The sequence below is a fragment of the Microtus ochrogaster genome, chromosome 24, assembly GCF_000317375.1.
Source record: "Microtus ochrogaster isolate Prairie Vole_2 chromosome 24, MicOch1.0, whole genome shotgun sequence".
Classification (NCBI taxonomy): Eukaryota; Metazoa; Chordata; class Mammalia; order Rodentia; family Cricetidae; genus Microtus; species Microtus ochrogaster.
In genome coordinates, this window is record NC_022024.1 from 8,459,699 (window position 1) to 8,461,077 (window position 1,379).

Consider the following 1,379-nt stretch of genomic DNA (forward strand, 5'->3'; position numbering starts at 1 on the left):
CCTGCCTTCCGTGTCACTACAAGTTTTCTTTTCTCGCAGAATTACCTCTCGGAGCAAGACTTTGTGTCTGTGTTCGGCATGACAAGAGGACAGTTCACTGCTCTGCCTGGCTGGAAACAGCTCCAGCTGAAGAAAGAAAGGGGGCTTTTCTAAAGCCAGGCGTCTGGTGTCCGACCACAGGAGAGAGCAAGCACACAGTGCCAACATCAGCTAAGAAGTCACACACCAACTGAGCCTGGTATTCGGTGGCTTCAGGTACAACAGATCTGAACGTCCAGGCGTGCTCTTTTCTCTTTCCCATTCACCCTGGCATTCCTTGGTTGTCATACTCTAGAAGGCTACCTACTCATGGTTTGGCTTTTGTGGCCTCAGCAGAAAGCATAAATGTAGACAGGTTGAGAGAGAGAACTGGAAACTGAGTTTAAAATATCTAATGCCTCAGGGCCCACATTTGCTTTAAACTACATACACCCTGTACCTGCAAACACTGGCATTACTGCATGCACTGAAGACTCCAAAGGCCCGGGTCTACCACGTGCCAGAGCATGCTCAACTTTTCAAATAAAGAGGCCACACGAGCACATCGGCGTCCTTTCCAGTCTTCCTTCTTATGGTGACTTTGGTTACGTAGCATTTCAGTGCAGAGAAAGTAGAGGACATGCTGAAGCAGGGCCTGGGTCACAAACCTGCAATCCCAGCTACCGGATCAGCTGGGACAGGCACACAGTGAGGTCAAGGCCTGCCAGGACTGTGGGGTGAACTCAAGGCCAAGCTCAGTGACTTACAAAGAGCCTGTCTCCAAATTATTTTGGGGGTGGGGTGGGGAAAGGGGTTCCAAGACAGGGTTTCTCCTTGCAACTTTGGAGCCTGCTCTGGAACTTGCTCTGTAGACCAGGCTGGCCTCAAACTCACAGAGATCTGCCTGCCTCTGCCTCCCGAGTGCTGGAATTAAAGGTGTGCGCCACCACCGCCCAGCGTGGCTCAGTATTTTTTTAAAGTGCACAGTGTAGGACAGGAGAGATGGCTCAGGGGTTGAGAGCACTTACTGTTCTTGCAGAGGACCCAGGGCCAGTCCCCAGCTCCCACATGGTGGTTCACAAACATCTGTAGCTCCAGGTCCAGGGGCTCCAATGTCTTCTTCTGATCTCAAGCAGGCACCAGGCATGGACACGGTACATATGCACACATGCAGGCAAACACTCATACATATGAAAGTAAATCTTAAAAAAACAAAGTGCACAGTAGTAAACTGCTTACCCGGTAGTATGCCTGAGGTCCTGAGTTCAATCCCCAGCATCAAAAGCAAATAAATAAATGGCTACGTTGTGGAGTCGTGTAGTTAACTGAACCACTATATTTCTGTCTCGGGCACAAGAATG

At 50.0% G+C, this 1,379-nt stretch overlaps 1 protein-coding gene across 1 annotated transcript in view; it reads left to right on the forward strand.

Annotated features, from left to right (window-relative positions):
- Avil (advillin) overlaps positions 1-581 on the forward strand; it is a 17,337-nt gene extending 16,756 nt beyond the window's left edge. Inside the window, exon 18 of the mRNA XM_026784450.1 lies at positions 40-581. Within this exon, the coding sequence (XP_026640251.1) occupies positions 40-153 (114 nt within the window). The 3' untranslated portion in view covers positions 154-581. The remainder of the gene's footprint in view (positions 1-39) is intronic.
- Positions 582-1,379: the final 798 nt, after the last annotated feature.